Source organism: Pyrgilauda ruficollis, unplaced genomic scaffold (assembly GCF_017590135.1).
Source record: "Pyrgilauda ruficollis isolate IOZ18807 unplaced genomic scaffold, ASM1759013v1 scaffold95, whole genome shotgun sequence".
NCBI classification, from domain to species: domain Eukaryota; kingdom Metazoa; phylum Chordata; class Aves; order Passeriformes; family Passeridae; genus Pyrgilauda; species Pyrgilauda ruficollis.
In genome coordinates this window covers 1202922-1229373 of record NW_024531599.1, presented here as the reverse complement: position 1 = coordinate 1229373, position 26452 = coordinate 1202922, and the positions used below count along the sequence as shown (strand labels likewise).

At 50.1% G+C, this 26452-nt stretch overlaps 1 protein-coding gene across 1 annotated transcript in view; it reads left to right on the top strand.

The window, feature by feature from the left end:
• LGR6 (leucine rich repeat containing G protein-coupled receptor 6) overlaps positions 1–26452 on the top strand; it is a 147252-nt gene that overhangs the window by 95539 nt on the left and 25261 nt on the right. Inside the window, exons 5-7 of the mRNA XM_041489592.1 lie at positions 2276–2491; positions 11209–11280; positions 26376–26444. Coding sequence (XP_041345526.1) covers positions 2276–2491; positions 11209–11280; positions 26376–26444 — 357 coding nt within the window. The remainder of the gene's footprint in view (positions 1–2275; positions 2492–11208; positions 11281–26375; positions 26445–26452) is intronic.

The following is a 26452-nucleotide window of genomic DNA, read 5'->3' as shown; positions in this document are numbered from 1 at the left end:
CCGAACAGAATCACAGAATCACAGAATCACAGAATGGTTTGGGTTGTAAGGGACCTCAAAGCCCATCCACTTCCATCCTCCTGCCATGGCAGGGACACCTTCCACCATCCCAGGCTGCTCCAAGCCCTGTCCAGCCTGGCCTTGGGCAATTCCAGCGATCCAGGGGCAGCCACAGCTGCTCTGGGCACCCTGTGCCAGGGCCTGCCCACCCTCTGAGGTTAATACATTAATGTGGGAAAATGGGAGTAATGGAATAGGGGTTTAACCCACCCTGAGTTATCGTTCCAGTCTAAGGTGATGCTGTACCAGAGCTTTTACTCTACTTTTCAAGGACATTTTTCTGAAGATCTCAGGAAGGTTTGACTGCACTTTTTAACCAGGTACAAATCTCCAGATTTGTCCATCCAGGTCAGGCCAGCCAGGGCAGGAAATGCTTCTTTTTCTGTGATGTAGGGAAGGTTTGTTTCCCAGGATTATCTGAGAATTTCACCCAGGAAATACCACCCACACCCCTTTGCTGAAAGCAAGGCTTGCCCTCAGCCTCTCCCCTCTCCCACTTGTGATGGAGGCTTTGGTCTCCTCCTCCTGCAGTCATTGCAGTGTTCTGTGAATTAAGAAATGTTGGTACTCTTTGAAGAAGGATCATACCTGGGGGGTAACAGTGTCTGGGGGTTTGCTCTGGTGTTCAACTTTCATCAAAAATATTACTTCATATAGTCGAGAATACTGATTTCTTTACGACATTCCTTTCTGGAGGGTCATTGATTTGAGGGCTGGGCCATGACAGCTCTCTTAACTTCCTTCTCTCATGCTTTGATAAGAGACAAAGTGCTTCCTCTTTGCAATTTGAATTCAGAGATCTCTGCCTTAGATAGCTTGGAAAAATAAAATAAGCTCTGTTGGCTGTGGATGGAAATTAAAATTTTGCATAATTGGTTCCTGGTATTTCGTCCAAATCTGAAGTATTTTCCTCCTATAATTTGGTTTCAAAATCTACCGATAACACATTGTATCCTGCTCACCATCACTGCAATAAAAGATCTTTAGATCTTTTATTATTGAGATGATTCCCAAACCTAAGTTTTATTCATAATAACCTTAATATTTTTTTGGCTTGTCATTCTATTTTGAAACAAAAACAAGTGTTCAAAATTAATGTTTATTACCAAATTAAACCTCAAATTCAACCACCTTAACCTTTCCACGATGATTAAAAAGAAGCAACTGGCAAATGGAGGGGAGGACAGGCCCAAAGGTGCAATAGCAGAGCATAGGCTCAGTTCCTGCCCCGTGACATGGGCTCTGACTACTACACAGGTGCCCCTGGTGGTTGGGATCCCACACGGGACCCCGAGCAGAGCTGTGACACATTTCCCATTTCCAGACAGGTCCTTTCCTTCTGGAATAGGGCCCTGCTCCCGGCCTGGTGTCCTGCACGCCCGTGGGTGTGAGCCTGGCACTGCTCAGGCGGGTCCCTGGCAAGCCCAGCCCCGGGATGCAGCTTTGATGCTCCAAGTTCAGGGGGGGCTGCAAGCCACGGCTGGCCCGGGGGCCACTCGAGGGACTCAGCCCAAGCACGGTGCTTCAGGAGCTGCCATCAGCTGGCAGCACCCACTGAGCATCAAGTAGGGATGGCCTTGTGATGCCTTGTGCAGGCTGACCTAGATCAGAGACTAGACAGAGCTAAAGAATAAAGCAGGGTTTTATTTGGCGACCTCAACAGATCCACCTTGGGCAGCAGAAGAGCCCAGCCAGGGCTACACCCCAGGTGAACCCAAAATGGTCACAAAATGGACAACTGGTCACAGGGTCTCTCACTTTTATAAGTTTTGGTCCATTTGCATATTGGAATTAATTGCGCAATTACAGCTCCAGCCCATGCAGTCCCATCCTGCTTGTTTTTCTCTCTTCAGCCCACGCTGTTTGTGCTCTTGGGCCTGGATCAGCTGTCCTTGGTCCCCAGCTAGAGCAGGAATTGTTTTGTCTCCCTACTCTGTGAAGAGAGCTTACTATCCCTTTATATGAAGCCCAGACCCACACACTAAAGCAGCACAGAATCTGAAAAATAGAAAAGCCAAAACCTGAGGCATCACTTGGCAGTGGTCAGACATCTCCCAGCGCAGGTGGGAGCGTCATGACACCTTCACATATTAATCACTATTTACAGCCCAGTCCAATCTCCTTGGCCATCAATCCATCCCGCCGCTGGCGTGCTCCGTTTGCTCAACACCTCGGGAAGGGCTTTCACTGATGCCCCCCTGTTTCTCTCCCCCAGGCGTCTGGATGCAAACCTCATCGCCGTGGTGCCCGACAGGAGCTTTGAGGGGCTGCTCTCCTTGCGTCACCTGTGGCTGGACGATAACGCCCTGACGGAGATCCCCGTGCGAGCCCTGAACCACCTGCCAGCGCTGCAGGCCATGACCCTGGCCCTCAACCAGATCTGGCACATCCCTGATTTCGCCTTCCAGAACCTCAGCAGCCTCGTGGTGCTGTAAGCCTCCTCCACTTCTTATTCCCTCGGCTGGGACAAGGTGCTGCCCTCCTCCTGCGGGAATCCCTGCTGCTCACTCCCCCTGGGGCAAGGGGCAGAGGGTTTATCCCCCTTCATTTGATATGAAATGCTAAATTTGCCTCTTTTGATATTTTCCCCACTTTTCAGTGAAGAGCTAGAAAGCTCCCTGATATAATTTAAGAAATGTTTTGTATTAAAGAAAAGTCAGTAACAGGAAACAAAAAAGAGATTATTTTCCTTGAAGCCTCAAGCAACAAAAACCTTCTCATTTATTTTCCTATCTCCAATCCCTGTGTTAAAACTACAGGAATTTCTAGTAACATGAAAAAAATTAATTAAATTGCAACAATCTTCAGTCAGGTCAAAAAAGTAATATTTTAATTTCTTGGAAAACATACCAGCTCACTCCCCCTCCTCCCCCTACCCCCTTTTATTACCAAATACGATTTTAAACCAACACCTTGTCCCAGCCCGTGCCTGCTTATTTGCATGAGTGTGGTACATCTGCGGGTCAGATGTTCTGCGGGGGGGTTGCTGTCCAGTTCGCGTTGTTAGCATCTCCCAGCCAGAGCTGGGAGCGCTGGGGAGAGCAGGGCTGCTCCGGGGTGGAAACCTCCCTCCACGGGCAGTGGGACACCAAGCAGCCACAGCCCCCGGCAGAAAGGGAACTGATCCCTCTGCCAGCTGCTCAGGAGGGGCATCCTTTCTATCGGCAGAGGCTCGCAGATGATCTTCCCTTTAAAAGGAGCTTCACATGTGCAAATTAGATGCTTATTACTTCTTTGGTGTTGATTAGCAAGTTCGGGTGTGATTGCCAAATGCTTTAGAGCTCCTCTACACACATGAAATGTCACCTCTAGTTTGGTAATTTGTACTGATAGCAGGGTGCTGAGTAACCTCAGCATGTAGTGCCTTAGTGAAAGTTTAGCAATTATTTCCCTTTCAAAATTTAAAGTGTTTACTGAGACCATCCAGCATGGAAAGTGCTTGGACAAAGCACAGTTCAGAGTTTTATTAAGCATCAAATTCATCTGTTTAGACAAAGTATAAAGGCTTATTTAGGAGAAAAGCAAAAAGCAACTTGAGAAAAATCAAAAAAGTAGTTTTCACCCACAATAGTGCTCATTCTCTAAGGCAACCCCTGGCCACCATAATGCAACCACTTCAGTCAGCTTTAATAGCTCGCTCAGCGGGTGAGCTGACATTTGGGGTTTCATTTCAGCCTCCAAAGTATGCTGCTTTCATTCTGGCTCATCCCATACTGTGGGCAAGAAGCAACTCCTTAATTAACCAGGCAAGCTTGAGAAATAAAAGTCATTGACCATTAGGTCACAAGGGAGGGAATAATGTCCCACCACATACAATTGGAAGGGAACACATGTGTGATCCTGCCAGGCTCTGTGGGACACGATGCTACATTTTTGTGGGATCACAAGTGTTTGGCAGAACTGGCCCCATAAATCTCCCCCATGCTTCCATGCAAACCCTTGTCAACACATCACCAGTGGAAAGTCACCCAGTGTCCCTCCTGTGTCCCAAGCAGGGATATGTCCCTGCTCCAGACTCACCCACCGAGCTGACAAGTAAATGTTCCCAAAGACAGCCAAGCTGGAGAGGAGACATTCCCCTGCTGGGAATGTCTGCGTTTGCAGGTAGATGGAGGATCTGCCTGCTGCTGTGAACATGGAAACTGCCGGCTACAGGGCGTTAGAATGAGCCCCGGGGGAGAAAGGCACGGGCAGACAGGGCTGAGTACAGGGAAATCCTTCCTGTGCAGCCTGGTCAGTGCTCAGGGACACAGCTGAGCACGGCTGAGCATGGCTGACCATGGCAGAGCACGGCTGACCATGGCAGAGCACGGCTGAGCATGGCTGAGCAGGGCTGATCATGACTGACCACAGCTGACCATGGCTGACCATGACTGACCACAGCTGGGCATGGCTGAGCATGGCTGACCATGGCTGACCGTGGCTGAGGGCAGGAGCCTCCCAGGTGCAGCTGTGCTGCTCCTCCTCCACACCCCTGTGCCCTGGGCAGAACCATTTCACCATCCTGCACCGCCACAAGCACTGACATCAGAGCCTCAATCTGGAATACTTTAAAGATTCACTGTCTGCTAATAAATGACACCTTTGTTGAGGAATTCCCTGATCTTATTCCCATCTATTGCTCCTGCAGGTTTCAAACTAGGGCTGCAGGCTGTTCAGTGAGCAGGGCCCCATGTACATCACTCATCATGAAATCCATGACTTTCCATAATTGGCACCACCCTTTCCCAGCTTTAATAACAAGGGCTCTGTGTGCTGGGGTGCTGGCACTGTGCTTTGATGGCAGAAGAGAGGTAGATATTTGATCAGGATAGTTTATGGGAATAGGTGGTTACCTTCCAGTCTGATCTATTCAGGACCAGATGTATCTTAGTATCTGCACACAGAAATAATACTGAATACTTTTCAGCTGATGGTTTGTATGAAGTAAAGGTTGCTTTACAAAAATCATCCACTTTCTTGAGCATAAGAGATTTTTCATTCAGCAGTCAGCATCTGAAACCCCCATGCTGCTGTGCTGACAGTCCAATAAAGTGCTTGACAGCAACTCCCAGTTGTGTCCCTCATTTCCTCTGTCAGCTGAATTCAGCAAGAAGTCTCAAGCCAGGAATCACAGCACCTCTTTCAGTCCCACCCTCCAGAGGGGTTCTCAAGTAAAATCTTACATTGCCAGGAAATCCCCCCTGCTGCAGATGTGTCCTTGCTGCCACATCTCTGCAGTGGGCTGCAGTTCCCTTCTTCCCTGATGTCACCAAAGGAGCTCTCAGCAGACATGTTGGGATGTGTGTGGGACAGAGCCAGAGTGAACTTTCCAAAACAGGCCAAGCAGTAGAGAGTTTTGCCCTGTAATGAGGGACCTGGACAGAGAAAATCTTCAACTAGTTTTACTTCCATCATATAGCAGAGAATCCCTTAGGTTAGAGCAAACAAGGTCAAAACACAGATCCCTCCTTCTTTGGGCTCACAGGGAGCCTTAGCTCCTGCAAACCTCCAGGAATCATTTTGGCCCCATAATGGGAGCAAAAGAGAAGATCTACTCCTCTGACCTGCCCCTCGCCCTTCGCCTACCTGGTCAAAACAATGGACTCTGGGAAAAGTTGTTCTCGTGCCATTACCAGTTTGTTTTGCTTAACGCCCTCTAATTCTTGTGCTCTGTGTCCATCTCCTCTATGCCACTGCTGTATGTGTCATGTCTACTGCACCCTTCCCTCAGCTCAGCTCTTCCAGTCCCCATCCACTTACCTGGTTTGAAACATGGAATCCCAGGATGGTTTGGGTGGGAAGGGACCTCAAAGCCCATCCAGTCCCACCCCTGCCATGGGCAGGGTCATCTTCCACTAGCCCAGGTTGCTCCAAGCCCTGTCCCAGGCCTGGAACACTTCCAGGGATCCAGGGGCAGGCACAGCTGCTCTGGGCAACCTGTGCCAGGGCCTCCTCACCTTCACAGGGAATCTCTTCCCAACATCTCATCTAAATCTATCCCCTCTCAGTTTTAAAAAAAATCTATCCTCTTTCTCCCTTGTCCTGTTACTACCTGTCTACGTAAAATCAGAAGTTAGTTCTCATATTACACTTCTTTTTTCCTTCACACCTTCAGATGGAGAGGTGTACTGTGTACACTGCATGAAAGACAAAAATTCTGGTTTATATCATGGTACAATGCTGTTGTGTGCCCATTTTCCCTCTTCTAGCTATCCTTGTCACTTCATTTGCTTTTTTCATAGCTAGTAAGCACTAATACCTCTTTCCTGGAGATGTATAAAAGCCTGATAGTGTGTTTGCTCATAGAAGGCTGGTTCTCCCCTCTGCTGCACTTGACATTCACACAGCCTGAATATCAGCTGATAATTTACTGTCATGGTCACTCAGGACATTCCAGCTGAAAGTGTGAAGATAGTAAGTGAAAGATCTTTAGTAGCATTCCTCTTTCTTACAGTTTTTGTCATTAAAAGACATGATGCAGCGCTCTCTCAACAGAATGGTTTAGTGACTAGAAGAGAAAACTTGTTTGCAAGACTCCTGGGTTCCTATTCCCATTCTGTCCTTGTTCTGGTGTAACTCTGGCTGAGACTTTCAGAAGGGACCATTGCTCTTCAGTGTCTTCCTTGCCTAGGAGAAACCATCAACACTTCCCAGCTTTCCAGGGAAGCTGATCACCAGACATTTCAGTGACATCTGTGGTACCTGGGGCTTTCTAGCACCCAAAGCCCAGCCTGGTGCAGGATGAGCCTGTGAATCCCTGCCCTCACCTGTGCAAGGGAGTTACCAGTGTCTCTCTGAGAGTTGTTGGGAACCTCAGTGTTGGCAGGGAGTGCCAGGCATGTGCAATTCATTATCACTAAGAACAATATTGTCTGGGACATCTGGGTCCCATTCATGAGCCTTTTTATTGGCAAAAGTGCCTTTTCTCTCGGAGGACCAAGCTTGCTGCCTTGGCAAAAGTGGATTTCCTTCTCCAGCACTTGAGGAAGAAGAAAATCGTGCTCCAATGCACCCTGAGAATGTAATTTCTGATTGAGCTTTATTCTTCACCAGACAAGCCTCATGCTGGTCCTCCAGTAATGGAAACAATCCATGGAATTTGCATCATTTATGATTTAGATTTCTCTACTTATCCATGGCCAAGTTGAGGAAAAGGACAATTTTGCTACAATAAAGATGGAAGCTCATCATGGCAGTGGCTCGTCAGGGGAGAATTCATATGATGTCAGATTTGAGCTTAGTTCAAATCATCTAATGTAAATAATTGATGGAAAATGTTTGCATTTGTCCTTTTTGAGAAGAAAAAAATTAAGTCATTAAAAATGAAAGCAATAGCAAATCCACCACTTCTCTTTGTAGTCTGTTCCAGTGGTTAATCATCCTTAGTGTTAAAAAAAACCCCGCTCATATTTCCCATTTGAATTTTCTTTGGCTTTGACTTCAGACATTTGTTCTTATTATTCTTTTCTCTGCTAAATCACAGAACCATTTTAGTACCCAGTTTCTAACCAGGAAGAATCCTATACATTACACTGCACTCATCCCCTTGATCTCATTTAATAAGCTAAACAGATTGAGTTCTCTAAGTCTTCATCCTATTTTTTTTCCAGCCTTTTAATAATTTTTATTGCTCTTCTCTGCACCCATTTCAGTTCATTGACATCCAGTTACCAGTGTGGGCATCAGCACCACGTTTCTCCTGCCAGGTCTGCTTTCACCAGTGTTCAATGCAGATGCTGATACAATTTCCCTTTTCTTGCCCATACAGACAAGCACCTTCATTAAAGCAGTATTTAGGCACTAGCTCAGCTTGCTTCCCTTCTGTGTAAGAGAAATGTGCAGTTCTCTTGGAGGTGGCATTGCCAGAGTTGAAGCTACTGCCTGTGTTGGAATGTCTCTCAGGCTGTCTCCAGGACCTTTTAATTCACTGAAAAACTAAGTGGAAAAGGAAGTCAGATGAAAACTGAACAAATTTGACTAAGGGTGCTGCATGAATGATGGGGGGAAATCACATTTATTCCCAATTTCTGGTAAGAAATTGTTGGCAAGGAGAGAAAATCTTCTTTCTAGAATCTGTTGCATGTTTCTTATTGCAGGTCAGAATTAATCCTGTAGGGTTTGATTTTCTTCTGCTTTGTTTCTAATTTCTCACCACCTGAGGCACCAGCCAGGCTGCAGCCTCTCTCCCCAGCCTGTGTGGGATTCTGCAGCCACTGTCACTGATGTTGGTTTCAGCAAGGGCTCACCTGGCAGCAGAGGAGCTGGCTCATCCCACGGCAGGCGGGAGCCCTTGTGCTGCTGCGGGAGGTCCCAGGAGGTCCCCCCCTGCCAGGGCTCAGTGTGGCCATTGAAGTTCATTCTTTCTGATGGAAGTGCATGGCTGAGAACAGCCAGCCCACAGAACAGCAGTGACTGTCCTCATCCTGGGCACAGCCTTCCATGGGTAATTGCCCAAACCCACCCTCACCCCATGGCACTGACCTGCAAAGGAAAAGACCCAGCTCCTAAAGCCCTTTGCCCTTACCAAGGTGACTGGTGGGTTACAGCAAAAGCTTAAAGACTTCCCATGTTTTTGCATCGTAGGGGTTGTTTATAGCCCAGAATCAAGCACCTTGAGCTGCTATCAAGCCAGCTGAGCTGTAATTTACAGGGCAGAATATAACGTTGTGTGGGCTGAGCTCAAATTGACAAGCACTGGAGATGTTGCAATTCCACTTGTTAAAATTTGTTTACCAGGGGAGAAAAAAAAGGCAGGATGGAAGACAGGAACGTCTTTTCAAGTGTTTACCTTTCCAGCTCTCTTGTTTCTATTATTGCCATGTGGTTGAGTAACTCTAGAGTTCAACTTGGACAGCAAATTTTTTTATAACTCCCTTTTTTGGTTGTTCATAATTTTCTCACCAACAAAGAACTTCCTTCGGATGATTTTCATTACTCTGCCTCCAAACAAAGCACTCTAGAGCCAAATATAAACACAGCAGGTGATTGCTTTTCTCTGCTGTCTCCTTGCCTGCCTGCAGTGATAGCAGTCAGCCGCGCAGCATGTCCGAGCTCGGACAAGGTGTCCAGTCAGACCGTCCTGACAAAGCTCCAGGGAGCTCACACCTTCCCTGGCATTCAGCATTCCCTTGTCCCCACACTGTCCCCTCACAGCAGACAGGGGTTTGGGGCATGTGTTTCTTGTGGTATCTCATCATGTGATCCCACAGCAACTCCAGACCCCAACCCTCTCTTTGTCAAAGGCAGTAACCATTGGCAAAAGAACTCAAAGTGGTTTGCAGCACCAACTGAAGAGAAGGCAGCATGACCAGAAGCTGCTAACATTTGATGGAGGAAACCATCTGAGCACAAACTTATTTTCTTGTGACAAAGAGAAATTTCTCCCATAAGATTCTTATTTTGATCTCAGGCTTTTTTTCTCCTCTAAAAGTCACAATCCAAGTTTGCTTGCAGGCAACATCCTTTTCTTTTTTCCCGTTTGCTCAAAGGAGCAAACATATTTTATCAGATATCTTTCCCTTCCCTTCCCCTTCCTCTGAAATATTTGTATGTTCTCATCCCAATGACAAACATCCATCTCAGGCTGGTTTCTGTTTTGCAGGCCCCTACCAAATTGCCCTAGAGCCTGCCTGCTCCTCCACTCCCAGCTTCCTCCTGTTTTACCCTAGAATATTTGGCAGTGGGAGCTGCCTGTGCTCAGCCAAACAGCTCACGCTCACATCCAGGTGGAGTGAGAGATTTTTCAAGCTGAGACACATTTAGATCAAGCAGCAAATAATGAAAAAACCATTGATCCACCTGCCAGGATGGAGCCTCCCCCAGGCTCTTGGAAGGAGACAGCAGCATTGGACAAAGGCTGGTGCATCCCTTGCTAGTGCTATCATGGGCATGGGACAAAAGGATCCCCGAGGGGAGTGGTATGGCAGCAATTCACCACATGGACTTAGTGTTAAAAGAGAATCTGAACTGATGGGAAACCCCCCCTGAGAGACCTTGGTGGGCAGTCAGCACACAGAGCGTGGCACTGCAAGCACGGGCATCACCAAGGGGGTTAAGTGCAGGCTGGTAGAAGTGCAGACTGGGCAGCAGTGGGTTGTCTTCTCCTGGTTTTCAGCAGACTTTTCTCAGACTGCTCACAAGAACTCTGTCCATGGATGCAGAGGTGCCTTGAGTGGGATTTCAGAGGGAGATGCACAATTAGCCACAAGTTCGTAGCTGTAAAGGAAGTGACATGGAAGAAGCACTGAGATGTGCACCCATACACAAGAGTCTCTGATAATCCAAGATGAGGAATCCAGGGATTAAGGCCTTGGGTTTGCCAAAAGACTGAGACAGGGAAGTGAGGCATCCATGGAAACACAGAACCCAGAACTCCAGAAACTCATCACCTACCGAGCTTCCAAAGCAAAATTACCCCAGGTGGCTTTGCAGGGGCCCCCAGCATATGGCTTCCCAGTGCCAACTGGGAGCTCCCAAGCCTGTAAGCACTAGATGTTTGTGGCATGTAGCAGCAGGATGAAGGGGAACAGGAAAAAACTGTTCCTGTGGTGCAGAGAATGTGCATCAGCCTGTGGCATGGCCCCAGTACTTCAGCCAGGCACTCTGAAGCTCTGAACTGAAGACAACTTTCATTGCAATCAGACTGGAGCTGGTCCAGGAACTGGCAGTGTTTTCTTTTTTTCTTTTTTTTTTTCCATTCACATGTAAAGATAATAAACTGTGACTAACAAGATGATTTTGCACTCAAAGTCTTCTTGCTGATACTAAGACTCCAAGGAGTCCAAATACAATTGTGTCCTTAAGTAGCACCCAGTGCCCATGAACAGCTGGTAAAGCCACAGATGGGCTGAGTCCAGGCTAAGGTGAGCTCTAGGGTGTTTCTTGAAGCTTCTTGCTTAAGCATGTTCATCCACAGCCACCTGGCAGCTGTGAAGGTGGAGATCTCGGGGAAACTCCTACATTAGCCTGGAATTTCTGAGAGGAATGGGAGCTCTGTAGCTCTCTGCAAGCACTACTACACCCCACATGTGTCTCATGGAGTAAGAGAGGGAACCCTGTAAGGGCCCTTGGCATCCCAGCCCAGGCTGTGCTCAGCTTACAGGATGTTCTGGACCAGAGGAAAAGGTTCGCCTGCACCCCCACTGACCATCTCTGTTTTGTCCACAGGCACCTGCACAACAACCGGATCCAAAGCCTGGGAGCCAACGGCTTTGATGGGCTGCACAGCCTGGAAACCCTGTGAGTGCCCTGTTTCATTCTCTGCCCTAAAGACATGGGGTGTGTTCATCCCCCAGCACAGCATGCATTGTCAGATTAACCCCTTTTCTGACCCAGAGGTTGGGTAACTGAGAGGCATTTTAAAACCTTTTTTTTTATTTCAGTCTCATGAGAAGGGTGAGACAATACAGATGTTATAATTCACACCATCACAATCAGAAGCAAACTATTTCCTAATTACAATACATTATAAGCGTTTCTTGGCTTATCAGCTTTTTGCCATGCCATGCTGTAAACGCCTTAAAGCCAATCATACAAAAGTACCCCTCGTGGGTCTTAACACAATGCATCTTTCATAGTTCTATTTCTCCAAAGTATCCAGTCTTATTTACAAAATCATCCTTTGAAACTCGTTTCTAGTTCTATTTCTCTCTCAACAAGGTCTGTCTTATTCCATAACACTTCTAAGTCAACATTTCTTATCTCAAAGTTTAATACAGATACACACTATGTGAGCTTTCTGTCAAGTTTTAAGAAGTCTCTACAAATCCATTTCCCACATGCAGAAAAGGGGGTCAGCCCCACACGTGTCCCTGGCCCCCGTGTACTGAGGGCAGCAGCAGGGCTGGCTCCAGGCATGAGTGGATGCCCAGGGCATGATGCCTTCTGGGGAGTGAGAGCCTGGGCCTTCCTCCTGTGCCTGTGCTGCTGCTGCAGGGGGGTCTGTGCATGTGAGCAGGGGGGCTGGCAAGGGGCTCTGAGGCCCTGGACACCATTCCAGTCCAGGTGCGGTCCCAAGAGCTGGGATGCATTCCCTTCTCAGGGAGTGTGTCTCCCTCCTCAGAACACAGGCATGGTCCTAAAACCTCCCCAACACCTGACCAAAGCCAGAGGCTGGCTCGAGTTTGGGGCCTGTAAAGTCCTCAGGGGTCTATGGGATATGTCTGAGGTGATCTCATGTCTGCTGGCATCACCCATAGCCAGCTGATTTCATTGTGCACCATGTGCTTGGTGTGGCTGGGAAACAATCTGTCAGAAGACTGCAGGGAGGATGGGAATGAACTCACCTCCAGAACACACCTTCAGGAAGGTAGATTGAGATCAGAGAGTAGGAAGAAATTCTTGGCTGTGAGGGTGGGCAGGCCCTGGCACAGGCTGCCCAGAGAAGCTGTGGCTGCCCCTGGATCCCTGGAAGTGTCCAAGGCCAGGCTGGATGGGGCTTGGAGCAATCAGGGATAGTGGAAGGTATCCCTGCCCATGGCTGGGGGTAGAACAAGTTGGGCTTTGAGGTCCCTTCCAAGCTAAACCATCTGTGATTAGCAGTCGGGGCTCACCCTGAGCTCAGGGACAGTTTCATCCCACAGCCTGGCCACACATTCCCTGTGCTGTGACAGCTCCATGAGTGGCCTGGGCCTCATGTGCTGTGCATCAGCCCAGGAGGAAACATAAACAAGCAAACAAATAAATTGAGGCTCTGAAAGACTGGAAGAGGTGCTTGATGCCTTCAATTGTGCAGAAATATGTCCCTTCATGCAGGCTCGGGGTCAGAGTCAGGCCCTTGCTTCCTGCCAGGAGAACCAGGGGGTCCAGGTCATGGCAGAAGGAGATGCTGCTTCCCAGCATTCAAGTGCCACTCAAGGAGACAGGGCCCCTCTGTGCCCAGCATGGTGCCAACAGCAGCTATCAGGCAAGAGTGGCAGCAGCAGGCAAACCCTTGGTCCCCAGACACACTCCTCAGGGCAGGACCATGACACACATTGTCTCTCCCTTGCAGACTGGCAGATCCTGGGGCCACCCAGAAGGGCTCAGCTGGGGAGAGACTGAGCTGTGCCAGGGGTGGGAGGCTGATGGATAGTCTCCTCTGGTGACCCACGGGTCCCAGCTTGGCTTTCTCCCCAGTCATTTCTGGTGGTCACAGGCAAATATGTGAGGGTAGGGCTGTGGCGCCCAGGGAGCACAAAGGCAGGAGCTGCAGGAGGAAGCAGAGAACTTGCTGATGGAAGAAAACCTTGTTTGGGCTACAGCTGGAGCAGACATGCAGCAACATCCCAGCCTGCATTGGGGCAACCCTTCTCTGCAGCCAGGGTGGTTAGAGATGCTGCTGCCCATCCCAAGCAGGATGGAGCTGCAGAGGAAAAGAAGTCCCTTGTTTGCTGTGGGAAAGACTAAAGTGTTTCATAGCCCTGGGAGATAATTCTATTTCCACAGCCATTTCTGCTGAATGCTCATTTTTCCTCTCTTCCACTCTGCTCCCACTCTCAGACTTTGTTTGCTTTCTGCTGCCCATCTGAGGTATCACCCAGCACCTGGGGAGCTCCGTGTCCCCTGCTCCTGCTCCCAGTGCCCTCAGGGCCAGGGCTGTGCAGCACTGTGGGGACTCTGGAGCACTGCAGCTCTGCAAGCCCTGTCTCTGCTGATGCTGATCAGGCAGCCCTGGGAGGATCCAGCCTCCAAGATGGTCCTGTTGGAGCAGGGCTCTGCCTGTGTCCAGGCCCTGCAGGATGCACTGGTGTGAGGGTCCCACAGCCCCACCTGCACAGCTGCCTGTGCTGGGGCAGGGAGCTCCAGACTCTCCACACTCTCCTCCATGTCTGACTGCTCTGAAGCAGGGTCCTCCAGAGCAATGAGAGGCCTTCTGCTCCTCTTGGCCTGAACACCCAATTCTCTCCTTCAGCGCAGCAAGCATTCCAGCTCAGTGACCCTTGAGGTGCGGGTGTTCCTCAAGTGGAGCCACCCCCATGTCAATCCTTAGCACCCACCTGTCTGCTGACCGAAGCTGGGCAAGCTATGGGGCTAAAAACTGCCAAGCTTTTGGTTGCACTCTCCCAGCCAAGCTGCTAGACCTGCATCTACCTTCCACCTCTCAGCTCCTGTGCATGTGGAGACTATTACAGTCTCCACATTTATCCTTTAACTCAAATTATGATTACATTCTGTTGACAGCACTTAGCACATTTTCTTGGCTTGTGGAGGCCAAACCATGCTCTCAGTTACCCCGTGGGTGTTACCTCCTGGAAGGCAGCAGGATGGTAAGAGTTGGTGAAGACAGAAATTTCTCCAGGGTTCCTAAAATGAGTATTTGTGGCCAGATGCTGATTATAAACCAGGCACAATAGTTGAAGAACTGTAATGTTTGAGTGGAAAACATTGTTTCAGGTTTTTCAGAAGAGCCTGGGAAGTTTTAGGTGCAAAAACCTCTGTCTCCCTAAGGGAAATATTTCTTCTCATATTCAGCTAGACAGGAAAACTTCTATTTTTATTAAATGCCAAAACCCTCAGAGAAGCAGCAGGCACTGCCCCGTGCAGGTCTCAGCAATGTGTGAGCTGCATAAGTACAAGCACACTGCTCACCTGCTCCAAATCCCAACATTTCTGCAAAAACAGATCCCAGTGGAGCATCTTTGTCCTTGGAGAGGGCTTGGCCCTGATATTTCAGGAGGGCAGCAAATCTAGAAAGAGGTGAAGCCAGATGAATGACTTCACATTTCCTTTGCATTGGCCTGCAGCTCCTGTGCACAAGTCAGCTCTGCCAAGTGCACAGCAAGAGCAGCTCTGTGTTCTCCACACTGACGGGGGACAGGCAGATGTGCGGCACCCACCAGGTCTCTATGAGGCAAATACCAGCATGAAACTGGAGAAAGCAGCTCCAAGAAAATTTTCTCTGTCGGGGCAAGACCTGCCTGCTCCCCAGCCACCCCCCCAGCCTTCTCTTCCTGGGAAGGAGAGCTGGCAGGTAGGCTGGAAGCAACTCAGAGCAGCCTGGGCCAGCTTCCAAAGGGGTTTCGAAACATCCCTGTAAAGCAGTGAGATTCCCTCTCCAGCTCCCATCAGCCTGAGAGATGAGACAGAACAACCCTGCAGGGCTGTGGGAAGAAACCCCAAGCTGAGCCATGGTACCAGGGATTAGGTGGTCAGAGTGGGAGAAGCTTGGCATTTTTTAGCCCTTTCCCAAAGACATGCAGTAATTGAGAGGGTAAATATCCTGATATGACACGTTCTTCCTGTAGCCCCTTTGGGTAATGGCCTCGACCCTCCACACAAGGTGTAAGGTCAGGGGATGCTGACAGGAAATGCAGGGAGGAGGCAGCACTGCCCTGCTGGGCATGGAGACCATAAACACCCAGGGAAGGACATCCATCACCCACTGGCATGGGCTTGGCCTGTGGCCAGGGTGAATGTTTGGACCATGGCAAATGGCCTGGCACAGCGGGGTGAGGGTGTCCTGAGAGGGAGAGGAATGGGGAGGTGAAATGAAAAGGAGTCAAGAGAAGCACCATCTCTTGCAAGAAGTAGGTGCAAGGCATGCCAAGAGCTGAGACTGCAGACACAATGCTCTTTGCATGGCTACCCTGTTCCAGATTTGCCCTGTCAGTCCTGCCCCATGGTGTATCCTCCTTTGGGATGTCCTTTGGGATGTTTGGCTCCTGCTGTAAAACATCTAGCAGCATAATCTGCTTCTGCCATTTGGATGGAAAGATCTTAACTTCTACATTTCCTTAGACTTAATTTCTTAGTCTTTAACAAAGCAGCAAGAAGGGCAAGGGGATTAGACATCTTCTAGTGAGAGATGTCCCTGCCCATGGCAGGGCCTTGAAATGAGATGATCTTTAAGGCCCCTTCCAGCCCAAAGCATCCCATGATTCTGTGATGAGATTTGTTGTGTGTCATAAGCCTGGTGAGTAGAAGTGTTATGGGAAAACTGATGGAAGGACAGTTCAGCTGCAGCCAGGAGCATCCTTGCAATGGCAGAGACTGATTCTTGGGAACACCAGACTTGTGCTCAGGGCTGGGGCAGTGCTAGGGAGAGCATGGCTGTGGTTTCAGAGGAACAGCAAGGGAAAACTGCCAGCCAAAGGCCTGCATGGTGCTAACACAGGGGCCAGCTTCCCATCTGCTCTCTGAGGAAAGGATTTCTCATGAGGGGATGGATCCCTGTGACATCAATTTCCACAGGGAGGCTGGTCTCATGCCCAGGTTTCCTCCTTACCACCTTCACCTGGAAAGCTGAGCAGTGTCCTAAGGTCCCTGAGCTTCGCTATCAGTCTGAGCACAGTCCAAAGGCTGATGAACAATTGCCTCATACCTCACATTCCGCAACTTCAGCCTCGTTAGGTAGATTGAGATAACACTGAGTTTATCCCTCTGTGTCCCCAAAATATTAATATTTCATGGATCACAGCTGAAGGGGAATGAGTGAAGCCCCCCTGCATGACCAGCTCTTGGTCACTGCTCTGTGCAGAGGGGTGGGAGGGGAAGCTGACCTGGACCTGTGCAGCCACAGGTGTTTGAATGTGTGTGTGCCTCAGAGACAGCCGTGGCAGCTGAAGCTCAGAGCTGGCCCAGTTCCATCTCCAAACACCAGCACACACAGACCATCATTCAGCATTGCCACCTTCCCTGCTATTAGGCAGCCCTCAGCCCTCAGTGTCCCCATGGCAGAGCAGAGCAGACCCAGAGAGCAAGTGCAGAGTGCAGCTCTGGAAGGGGACAGAGGCTCCTCAGGGATCTTCCCAAATCCTCCACCAAAGCAGTTGTGGAAGTGACTCATTGGAGATCCCATCCCAGTGGCATTTTCAATGAATCACTTCCACAACTGCTTTGGTGGAGGATTTGGGGAGATCCATGGGATGCCCCTGGGATGGGATCTCTGCTTTGAAGAAAAGGAGGAAGCGTTTTTTTTTATTCCCATCAGACTGTTTTGTCCAAGCAAGGAGAGGGGAGGTGGTGGCCCTGGGGGCTGACTTACACACACAGCAGGAAGCCTGATGAGGATGAGAGTCCCTGGGGGTCTGCTACAAGGCAGGTGGGCAGCAGCAGTGGCTCTGGCAGGTCTGTGCTCTCAGGGGTGGCTCAGCTGGGCTGGCAGTGCCGAGCAGCAGCCTGGCAAGGCATGTGCAGGTCCTCCACCACAAAAGCCACCTCACATTCCCCAACACCTGCTCAGAGCTCTGTCTGGAGCTGCTGAGGCAAAGGGGAAAATGCAGAAGTAAGAGCTGTGACCCTGCCAGTGGCCCTGCCATGGACACGGCCGGGTCCCAGGGAGCAAGGACGGGGCCAGGGCTCCCCTGCCCTGGCACACTCACACAGACAGCCCCTGGTGCTGGCAGAGAGCAGAAGCCTGTCCTGGCAGTGTCCAGCCTTCCCAGCCAGCCCCCAGCTGGGCCAAGGTGACTCCCGGGGCACAGGCAGGGCTGGGGAATGAATGGCTGCTCCCCAGGACCGGCTCAAAGTGCTGGAGGCCTCCAGGCTGCAGCCAAAATAAGAACAATCTGCCCCAGAAGTGCTGCTCCTTTGGGAAATCTCCAGCCTGTCTCTGCTCAGAGAGGCCACGCAGCCCTGCCCATCCCCTCCACCTGAGATGACCCCGCTGTTTCCTCTCTCCCTGGATTCTCCCTCCCCATCTGCATCCCTGCCAGCTCCTCCGCCCATCACACAGAGGAGATAAATCACTTGGAAAGAGCAAATCTCCATTCATTTAAAAACCTTTTAATTTATTTTTAAAAAATAGCACTAATAAATTAGAAACGTCTCCCAGAAGGGCTGAATCCAAAACCCTCTGGCTCCAGGCACTTTATCTGCCTAACCTTGCCTCACAGGAAATGCCCTTACCACAGCACCCGTCCCATTATCTGGGTAATTAGTCGAGTCTGTAAATGCAGAGCAGAGCTGGAACCTACCAACTCCTCTGGAGAGCTGGATTTTCTATGGGAGAGGAAAAAAAAAAAAAAAGTAAGAAAATTAATAAAAAGTGCACCTTGGGCAATGAAGGCAGGAAGAAGGAAATGGGAATATCTCCAGTACAGCTCATACAAGGGTTGTTTAACATTTTAAGGGCCAGGCAGGCTTTGCTGTTCTCCCAGAAAACTGTCTACCAAATGGTACCTTGCTCCTCAAGTGGATCTCTCTCCATCAGCATGCTTAATTTGAAGCCTTTTGTGCAGTCTCTGGATGCTAATGCCAAATCTGTAGAATTCCCAAAGCAGCTGATGGATTTGACCCCTCAAGGACACCCTGCTTGCTGCACTGAGCTGCTCTGGTACTTCCTCAGCATCCTGATGCTCCAGTGTCAGCATGGATCCCCAGGCAGCTCACCAGAGCTTGGTTGTGTCATCCCAAGCTGCCCTGCCAGAGGATGGGAGGGACTTCAGGAGAGGCTCAGTGTCTTTGTTTGAAAAGCCAGGTGTCGGCTAAGGAAGGCAGGAGCCTCCCTTGAAATGGAAAATGTAAACCCCCTCCCCTCTCAGGTACCCAGATTGAGGGGATGGGGAAAGGAAGGGGACTTGTGGCTTTTTGGAAAGAGGGCCACAGCTCAGGGCCCTGGCTGCATGGGTCCCTGTGCCCGGCCCAAGAACAGAGCTATAAAGTTCACTGACTGCTCTGACCATTGTGTAAGTGGAAAGTGACTTTTCCAAACAGTGAGAGTCACCCGTAAAACTGAACTGGCAAGCACATCTGGCACTGACGAAGTGTCTCCTCAGGCCCTCCTCCCAGCTTGCTGCAGCTTCTCCCCCTAAGGCAGGAGCCTGGGCTACCAGGAACGTGCCCTCCCTGGTGCAGCTCAGCTCTGAACCAGTCAGTGCCTTGTAACCAGGCTGAGTTTTGGCAGAACACAAGCCCAGTCACACACGATATTTTGCAGGTTTATAAAGAAAAAAGAGGGAAAGTGAAGGCAGTTGAGGTGAAAAGGTGGTTCTGGAGGTGCTGCACTTTTCTATGGCTCCACTGTAAGGCTCATCTCCATCTCAGGACTCTCCCTGTTCTCCCTTTGCCCACCAGACCCTCACACCCCGTCTTGTACCTGGCCAGCTCTGCAGCCTGGTCCCCCCTGCCACTGTTCTTGCAGCCTTGGGGCCACTGTTCTTGCAATGAGCAACAGCACTGGGGCTCTCCGAGCTCCAGCCTCTGAGTCTGCGCACATGCTGTGACCCATCACAGGTCCTCTGCTCCTCTGGCTCTTTGGGCTTCATTTTGCCCAAGGCCTTTCCCTTGCCAGAGCCTTTCCTGGAGCAGCTGTCTGTGCCTCTTCCTCCCGAGGTGTGTGATGTGAGGGGATGCCTGTGCAGAGGAGGAGCAGCCCTTGCAGGCAGCAGAAGGGCAGTAGAGGCAGCTGGGGGCACGTTTCCACCGTGGATGTGCTGATGTACAGGAGCTCTGCTTCCATCCCACGCTTCCTCCTGCCAGCAGCAGAGCTCCAGGGGCTGATCCCCAGCCATTTGTGCACCTTGGGGAGCAGGTAGAAATCCCCAGCTTCTTTCCTGCAGTTGGGGAATGCTCTGCTGTAGACCAGGCTCCCCTGAGCTTTGCCTTCCTCTCCAGCCTGGCAGAGAGCCCCCCCTCCCTGCCTGCCTCCTGAGCCATCAGCTCGTGGGTGTTTCTGTGTGTCCCACCGAGGTCCCTTTGTGTCTGAATGTGCAGGGCAGAGTGTAAAATACATCAAACATTTATCCATCACCTCTGTCAGTCAGAGAGCAGACAGGAGTCCTGGGTGGAGCAGTCACACACTGGCCACTGCTGGGATGTTCAGTGCAGGTCAGAGCTGCACTGGAGGGACTGGTGGCTGCAGGGGTGCAAGACACAACCCACAGACAGTCAGCAATGGACCATCAGTGTCACAGAAACCCTGTGAAGTGCTGCAGCACCGTATCAGTGAGAAGCTGAGAGGTTTCCAGGCCAGCAAAATTAATCCTCATTCAGAGACTGCTGCTTGCTCCTGGCAGGAATCATGGACCCTAAGTACCCAACAACCTTCCCACAGTGGGCAGCCCATCTCTGCACCTTTGGGACACATGTGCACTCCTCAAGTTCCATCATAGCCTGCCTTCTCCTTATAACTTGCAAAAAAAAAAGGGGTTTTCTAGGGCATGATTAATGTCCAGTGAAAACACTGACCTTAGCAGATGAATCCCATGGTGGGTCTCTGCAGTGCATGTGAACATCCCCTTCTTCCTTTAGGGGATGGGCACATTGCCTGGAGTCAGACAAGTGCTCTGGGTCCTTCCACATCCCCTTTGCCTCTTCTCACTTCTTATAGCACTGGCAGCATCTCATCCCCAGGCTGAGCTGGGCAAGGGCACACACACACTGCTGCCACTTGTGGTAATCACAGATCCTCTGAACAGAGAGACACAGCTCTCTCCCAAGATTTTCCTGGGAAGCTGTGAGAAGCTGTGACAAAGTTCAGAGAAGAGAATAAGAAACAATTCTTATCTCCATTTGCTGCACCTGTTGTTGTGCAAATGTAGAATGTGTTCTAGGAAGTTGTTTACCAAAGAGTAGTTTCTTAATTAGACACTAGATAGTGTTTAGATTAATTGACCAATTAAGTTAAAGCTGTATCAGTCTGTAAGAGCTACAAGTTTCTTAATAGTATAGTATAATATAGTATGATATAGAAGAATAAAGCAATTCATCAGCCTTCTGCAATCATGGAGTCAATGCTAATTATTCCCCATTCAGGGGACTGTTGCCGTAATAGCCACTGCCAGGAGAGTGGGCTTTGGGCTGGTGCTACACAACAGAAAGTGTTGCAAGCATTCAAAAAACCACTTAGGGAGCTTAGGGACATGTTCTAGTGTGGGGTTACTGCTTGGACTCGATGATCTTGGCTTTTCCAGCCTTAATGAATCTGTCTGTGTTCCCATAAAAGACAGCACCTGATTGTGCAGTTACTTTTCATATTTGAACTGAGCTGGCAGCTCAGCCACAAGCCATGAATGGATGCATGGAGTCTGGGTAAAGCTGTCTGCTCAGCACTGGGCAAGAGGTCAAACTACATGGTCACCATGGCCCCCTTGGGCTTCCAGACTACCAATTAAATCATTTCCAGTGCTTGATTTGCCCACAGTAACCAGCACAACTAGCAGAGGCAGCAATTACATTTACTGGCAGCTTGATGAGGTGCCAGCACAGGACAGGTGGAAATGCAGGTCCTCAGAAGAGGCTGCACAAAGTCCCCTCCAGGCACCATGGTAACATCTCCAACCCCACTGGGACTGAAATAGTCAGCAAATGTCCCATCTACAGCTTCTAATCTCACTTCATCTTCAGGTTTATTAGCTGCAAATTTGTGGTGTTTTGTGGCTTATGGAAGAATTTATAGTACTATATAATTTTTTTTTTTTTTGGCTTCCTGTGTGGAACCACTAATAGTCCCTAACAGGCAGAAAATTGACCTAAGACTCTTTCCCCTCCTTCTCTCCTTTTGGCATGACTGAAGATATTAATAGTTCCAGGCTGCTTGCTGTCAGCTTCAAATCACCCTGGCAGTTAAAGCCCAAAATAACTGGGCCTTTGATGTCAACTTACTTTTATTTCTAAATAAACAACAGTGTTGGTTAAGATCTTCCAAACATGAAGCTATAGGCTCCCTCTAGCAATAAAAACAATGGAAAGCCAGCCAGTTGACTGTGTCTTGGGCAGACTGGGTGACCTTTCAGAGGCTTTCATCTCAAGTTGAAGAACAGACAAGGCTCCTCCTGCCATCCCACTGCCATGCTAGAGCTGGTAACTTTGAGCCTAGCTGAGGAAAGGGATTATTCACAGCCATTGCTCTTGCACATCAGTTCTGAACCTCTTGCCTGCCTGACTTTGCTTTCAAAAGCCCTTGATAATGGGGAAAACTCCCTTTTGTCATGCTCATTATCTTTAATTCATTTTTTCTTGTTGTGAGGCTTCCCTATTGCTTGGCATAGCACGGCCATGGTGTGTTGCCATCCTTCCACCAAGTAACACTGCCATTGATCTGCTTGGGACCAAAAAGGACAGCACTCCACAGCCAGGAAATCCCACATGTCACAAACAAAGTGACAGGAGAGCAGACAGGAGTCCTGGGTGCAACAGTCACACTCTGGACACTGCTGGGATGCTCGGTGGAGATCAGAGCTGCACTGGAGGGACTGGTCAGAGCCAGAGCTGGGGCAGCACTGCCAGGTCCAGCTCTCTTGGGCCGAGGCCTGCTGGGCCACCCCAGCCCGTGCTAAGCAGTGCAGTGGGAACAGTGAAGTGGCTTTTTGCAGCTTTCCCTGCTTCATCTCAAATCTGGAAGCAGTGAGAAGGTGGCAGAGTGTGGAGCTAGGGAAGCAAAGCACTGCCCAAGTACCTCAGGTAAGGCAGGGAGAGGAAGAGAACCCTCCAAGGTGTTTGCTCCAGCACCTCCATTTCCTACATCTCCAGCTCCTGGAGAGGGCTTGTGATTGATGGGCAGCTCCCTGACATGCTCAGAAGAGGAAATTTTTTTGCCACTGGAACAAAAAAGCAAAATAATCTCTGACCCACAGAGCTGTGAGTCCTTCCAATCTGCCTTGACCCTGTGCTGGGGAAGAAGCTCTGCAGATCCACCAGGCACATGGGCTGGGCCAAACTCCCCATGGGACAGCAGGCACAGAGGAGACGTCTGGGCCAGATGGAGCCTGACAGCACCTGTGGAAAGACCTGAGGACTGGATTTCACCAAATGAACAGAAACTTCCCCATGGACAGGAACACCCTGGTGGAGGTTGAATGCTGTTTCTGGGTCATTGCTTGGACCAGAGCTCAACTCCAGTTCTGTGAAAGAAGAAGGGACAGGAAAACTTTTTCATGTCATGGTTTGGGTCTGGGCTTTGGGAAGAGTGGCCCCACTGCAGGGAAGAGATGGCACCTGAGGACCTTCCTGAGTGCTGGTTTCTTCCAGCCCCCTCCAGCCAGCTGAACCCATGAACCGGGCAGAGCTGGGCCGGGAGCTGCCCTGGGGACAGTTCAGGGTGGTGAGAGCAGCACGCCATCCAGAGCAGCCACCTGGGAGCAGCACCCAGGGACCTGCTCCCCACAGCAGCTGGGCTCTTTCCAGGAGGGAGGCTCACCTCCCCAAAACCCAGGAAGCAGGGCAGGAGCGAGCACAGGCACATTGACTCCTCTGAGCAGAACAGAACGGGGTCGCTGGCAGCCGGGGTGCAGCAGCGTGACTACACCTGGTGCATTTCCACTTTCCAACAAGCCCAGTGGCTGCCAGCATTCCAAGATGGGCTTTTACCCAGAGGGAACTGCTGAACACAATGAGTGCTCTTTGTATGTGTCAAGTGCAGAGGGGAGGGAGGCCCCAGGATGCTGCCAAGGTTGGGAACGGTGTGTGTTCGGAAGAGCTGGTCCTGTACGTACTTGCTCACACGCGGAGGTACAAACAGAACCTTCATCTGCTGATGAAAGACCAGCCTGCCTGGAAGAGGTGCAGGCTGGAAAGGAAACACATTTTTAAAGACAGGAGCAAATATTACAGCACAATGAATTATTCCTTGTAAATAATACCGGTTGCAGATCTAAGATCCCTTGTTCTGCTAGTGAATCACAGGTGAGCCAAGGCTCCTCTCTGCTGGGCAATGCTTTCCATCTGTTGGAAGCTCACAGAAACAGCCCTGTGCCATCACAGAAAGCCTCCACAGTGGCAGTGACACTGCAGTGATGGGCTGACTGTCACCCGGGGCTGGGGCTCACCAGGAGCCATCCCTTGGCATCACACAGGCTCACCCCAGCCCCAGTTTGTGGTGCAGGGGAGGGAAATGGCACAGGCTGACACCCAGCCTTGAATGACCTCTGCAGCTTCCTGCTCCCTGTGGAATCTCCCTCTAATTTCAGGGAGTCACTTCAGGGTGAAATTTTTAAAGGTATTATGCACCTTATTTGCATAATTTGGGTTAGTCGACTTAGGCTGCTAATGACTGATTTCAACCAGTGCAGGGATCTGGAGGTTAACCAGATTTGACTGATGCTTTGAAAATGCCCAGTGGGGTCCTGCCTGCACTTCCCATTGCTTGTTCACTTGGGAAATCCACTCCTGTATCTTCCTGAGCAGCAGAGAAAGGATGTGTCATTACCAGTCCTGTCCCTGGTAACCAAGCCTGTGCAGTGAGAGTCCTCAGCCAGGCCCTGGTGGAACCTGGCAGCTGCCATCTACAGACACTGGCCAAGAGCACCCAAGCAGCTGAGAGGGAGCTACAAGCCCAGAGTGAGGCTATGAGCAGTCATGTGTTGGGCTATTTACCCTTGAACAGATCAATTTGGGCTCAAGCGGGGAAGTCTGAGGAAAAAGCACTGATCTGCTTGGAGCAGGATGAGAACAGAGTGTGTCAGAGCAAGCTCAGGGAGAGGCAGAGCTCTCCTGCCTAGGTAGATGTGGAGAGGGGACACCACTCCTGTCCACTCCTGGGCCCTGGGACAGGCACAGCAGCTTCAGGTGTGCTGGGACCCTGCCACCACTCTGCAGGGTGGGCAGTGGGCAGGCAGAGTTCAGGGTCTCACCGCCAGCCCGTGCTCCTCCCCTGCTGACTGCCAGCACTATCAGACAGCATGAGCCCTTCCTGGGCCCTACAGGAGCAGGATTCATCTGCTCAAATCTCTACACAGAGTACCTGCATCCAGATCCCTGTGTAACTGGAGGAGGGGAAACTGCCCTCAGTGTCAGGGGACAGACCCTGCCAAACCAGGACCTGCCACAGCACCTGGGCTTCTCAGGGAATCCAGCAGCAAGGTCTGGTTGGATCTTGTCAGAGCTAAGCCTGACAAAATCGGCCCACAACAACCTCATTCCATATTTTTCTCTTGGGTTTGTGCCCTATCTTGTAATTCTGTGATAAGCATTCCCTAAGACATAAATCATATAAACTGGAAGTCCTGGAAGGACCTATTTGGAAAGACTCTCTGGGTTGACTTCCCATGTAAACACCTTCAGGGCAAAGCTGAGCTGGTGCCATGGAGTCGTTCCCAAGCAGGGGCACTGGTAGTGAGAGAAGATGTAAGAGACAAGGGGGCCAAGAGAGATCATAACATAATGACCATGCCTGGGCCAGAGGATGAGAATTACAGGGTAATTGGGCAGCAGCCCATTGCTGTGTAAATGCTCAGTTATTTCTGTTCCATAAACCACAATCCAGGTTACATGGTAATTACTTTGAGGTTCATTAAGTGTAATTATACAGTAATCTCCAGGAGCCAGTAATCATGTTCCAAAGTATCTACCACTTAAAACCTGGTGAGTGTCATGCAGGTAGGAAGCAGTCGCATGGCTTTCAGACTTCAGTGAATTGCAAAGTGGGATGGCCAGGACAGTGCCAAATGTTACTGTGACAGCTGAAATTGCCTTCCAAGGAGAAAGTTTTGTATGCTAGAGAAGTGCTGCACACCCAAAGCCCAGCCAGTCTCCATGGGCACCCTCCAGCTGACAGCAGGATTGGTGCCTTTGAAGGGCTGCTTCTCCCAGTTGCCAGCAGTGCCCCAAAAGTCAAATAAATCCTTTTCCAGAGGTTAAGCCCATCCTTGGAGAACAAACACAACTCTTGAGATTTCATTCAGACTCAGATGTCTCTTTTAGTTGCCAAGTCATGGTGGATAAATTCTACACCTGTCATTACAACCAACGTAGTATATTTTATTTGTTTCACTACACAGCAAATTAGACTTAATGCTCAACAGTGTCAGTAATTCTTGCACATCACTTCCAGCTTTGGCTCACAGATTCTGAAGTGGGGCTGGCTCCAACCATCAGAAGAAGACCTAAGTCCTCCCACAGACTCCTCTTCCCACTGTTCCCAGCCACAGCATGTCCAGTGGCAAGGAGACCCAATGTCCCGAAGAGGGGAATGAGGAATGTCCCCACTGAGGGGATGGTCCCTGATCCCCTCTGCATCACAGAGCAAGGGGGCCCAGAGAAGCCCTTCATGGGCCCCACACAACTGAGGCTGCTCATGTTTCTTGTCCTTCAAAGAACCCCATTTTGACCTGGAGAGGCAAGAAAAATTACTCAGAGCCAAAGGCCTGGGGCTGAGTTCCTGGGAGAAGGAGCCAGGGCCCTCAGGAGATGGGGAGCAGCTCCAGTGCCCAGTGCTGGGCACGGGACACTTGGCAGGGAGAAGCTCCATGGCAGCAGCCATGGCTTGGACTGGCTCTCACCTGACAGTGCTCCCAGCAGGAAATATTCCTGCTGCAATATTCCTGCTGCAGGAATGGGTGAGATTGTGTTTCCAGGCAGTGGCTGGATCAGCGTGGCAGGAAAAACCTGTCTCCCATGTTAAGGACCAAGTTCCCAGCTTCAAAGGTCAAGTCCCTACAGAAATGTTAATTTATATATTTCCCTTATCTGTCTTTCAGGGATCTGAACTACAACGAGCTGCTGGAATTCCCCGGGGCTATCAGGACACTGGGCCGGCTGCAGGAGCTGTGAGATT